The sequence below is a fragment of the Phalaenopsis equestris genome, unplaced genomic scaffold, assembly GCF_001263595.1.
Source record: "Phalaenopsis equestris unplaced genomic scaffold, ASM126359v1 Scaffold001031, whole genome shotgun sequence".
Classification (NCBI taxonomy): Eukaryota; Viridiplantae; Streptophyta; class Magnoliopsida; order Asparagales; family Orchidaceae; genus Phalaenopsis; species Phalaenopsis equestris.
Genome location: NW_018165470.1, coordinates 5,714 through 8,480, shown reverse-complemented (window position 1 = coordinate 8,480; position 2,767 = coordinate 5,714). Strand labels below are relative to the sequence as shown.

The 2,767-nt window shown below is 35.6% G+C and overlaps 1 protein-coding gene across 6 annotated transcripts in view; it reads right to left on the bottom strand.

Moving 5' to 3' along the window:
- LOC110032803 (RNA polymerase sigma factor sigF, chloroplastic) overlaps positions 1-2,767 on the bottom strand; it is a 28,552-nt gene that overhangs the window by 21,472 nt on the left and 4,313 nt on the right. For 3 of the 6 annotated variants that reach the window (XM_020736564.1, XM_020736559.1, XM_020736562.1), the window contains exon 2: positions 842-974. The exons of the other annotated variants lie outside the window; for them this stretch is intronic. Coding sequence is in view for 2 of the 3 variants with exons in the window: in XM_020736559.1 (XP_020592218.1) it covers positions 842-845 (4 nt within the window). In the remaining variant the exon portion in view is untranslated. The remainder of the gene's footprint in view (positions 1-841; positions 975-2,767) is intronic. 6 annotated transcript variants of the gene reach the window in all.

Genomic DNA, 2,767 nt, shown 5'->3' with positions numbered 1-2,767 from the left:
GAGCGTCGTTTTTTGAACATTTATTTATTCCACGAGCGGTGTCACTAGCTCTCTCAAAATTAGGAAAATGGTATCTGGTCTTTGGATAGGGCTTCAAGTGCCCCCTCTGCATCGGATATCCAGCATCCAAATAATATTTTATTGTTATGAAAGAAACTATTAGTGACAATAATACATGTAACTCATATGTTTAACCTAAACTAAACAAACCTGGAGACGAGTGAGGGAAACGTTGCGCACGATTCCTAGTTGCATAGGCAAAAATACGGGTGTCATGTGCACTTCTTTCCCATCCAGTAATCACAAATGTGAAGCACATGTTGAAGTCACATACTGCAATTACATTTCGGGTAGGTGAACAACTCCGACTAATGTACGCCACCATTTTGTGACTGGGTAGTCGAACATCAACGTGCGTACCGTCAATTGTCTCAATGTAATCTGCTTAGCAGCACTAGAAACTAATTACAATATGAAGTGAACATAACGCAGTAATAAAACTTACCTTGAAATATGGCATGTAACGGAGATTATCAGCAATTCGTTCTGGAGTAGTAGCAAATCATGGGCGATGCAAAGCTAACAAGTGTTTGCAGACCTTTGGATAAGTAACAACTAATTATTTATGAAGATGTTGGAATCGTTTCATAGCTCCTCTAACTAATTTGTTCTGAGATAGAATGTATATTGTTATTACCAACACCTCCCTAATTATCGTTCTGGAAGAATCTTAGAGGTCGTTGTTAAGACATATCTCGTGAAATAGATCTAAAAAACTTAGTGTTGTTATGCGAAAAATATTTCTAAACCTTATTGCATATCAAGTAAGCATCTTACCCACCCATTTATCCCCAACAAAGGAGGACGTCATGCGTGGTGTTCGAGGAATGAAAGAGCGGCAGTACTCCAATAGCAATATGACAATCGCCGCAACCGATGTCATTCTTTTATGACACTCTTGCTGTCAATCCATCCTAAAGAAATTAGTAGTTAGGATATTAAAAAAAGTGTGGAGAAGTAATAGCATAAAAATGACATCAACATATGACTTTAATAGAAAAAATTTGACTTGAAAGCATAAAAATAAAGTATGGATAATTGTTTAGAAAGATTAATAAAAGCTGTCGAAATCCAATACAAAAAAACAAACTGCTGAGATCAACATATAAAACACTCATTCATCAACCAACACACGTAAATATTCAACACGCATCGCAAGCCACAACGTCATAAATATCTGCCTCCGAGTCGAGCCCTCGAGCAATTTAACACATTTTGCGTAAAGTGTGGATCGGCTACAACTTATGGAAGAGTATCCAAAGCTACAATAAAATCTAGGATGGTGTTGCCAGCTGGAGCAGTAGATGGCAGAGCTGAAAAACATTAATCAGTTTATCTACTGAGCTTATCACAAGAGTGTCCTTATCTTTCCTCCTCCCAAGTCTGACCCTCTTTGACTGACAACTGAACTCTTCTGTCTCTTTCTGGTAAGTGTTTGGCCCTTCATCGTGAACCGTTACCTACTCTGGTGGCAAGTCATCTGGTATGCCTGTAAACCCCAACTCACTTTGGTTGAATGCATTCTTACCTGTCGCCACAACCCCCTTGAACATTACGTCCAGTTTATCTTCCAACTCCAGGTCAATTCCGCACAGCTTATAGTTTTAAGCAGTCGGTACTGCCTGCAACGTTCCAGGAGAGAGGGGATATTAGTTATAACAAACAAAAAAGACAATAAGTCAAAGCAAAGTATAATTATTACCTCTAATTTCTCAACCTATCATTCCTCTGAAGCATCAATGGTTCACTTAATGGGATCCCAACCCAACCCGGTGGATCCCCGTTTCAGCTCCTTCCATATATTCTACTCCTTCAATTGATCCCATTTGTTTTTGAATTTGAGTCTATCATAATCCCTTCCCTTTAATTCTTTGAACCTATTCGCAATATTTTGTCAATCTTCCTTGTCAAAATATGTGGTTGGCCTATTTCCGAGCTCAATTTTTTTAATACAAATATTATAAAAAAAAGTTTATTACTTATTTATCCCACATTGCTGACGGACCTTATTCACTCGTCTTAGTCATGTATGTACTAATTGAAGAATACGACAGTTAAAACAAAATAACTTAAAACATGTAACAAACTCAACATTTTAGACTATTAAAGAATGAGAACGAAAAATATCGCATTACAAACCAATAATTAGAAGAGAGAGAATAACAATGAGGGGCTCCATCAATAAACAAAAAAAAACAAAAAACAGAAATCATTGTAAGTGAGATCTCCATCCAGAAAACATCCTTCAAAACATAGTATAATAAGAAAAAATTTACAAGAAAAATGCATGATGTAACGGGAAATAGTGAGAAAGCTAATATCAGTGGCAAAAGCAAAAGGTGGAAACGACTGAAGAAAAAAAGCAAGGCAAAATCACATAAAGACAATAAATACAGTTCTATTGGAATTTTACCTTCTAAATTCAATGCCACCACATATATTCCCATAAGAAAATTATCATCAATATTAGCATTACATCAAACTTTACTAGAAAATAATTATGTTTCATACGTAATTTTCCTCGTGAAACGATGGTACATATATTTTTTCCATCTAGAATTACTTACCCAGCCTCTGTGGAAAATGTGATGAAATTTTGTTGGATTATCTTCACATCTCATACATATTTTCCAGACAAGAAAAAAACCACTTCTTATCAATCAAATAATAAAATTACTATACATATATATATATATATATATATCTA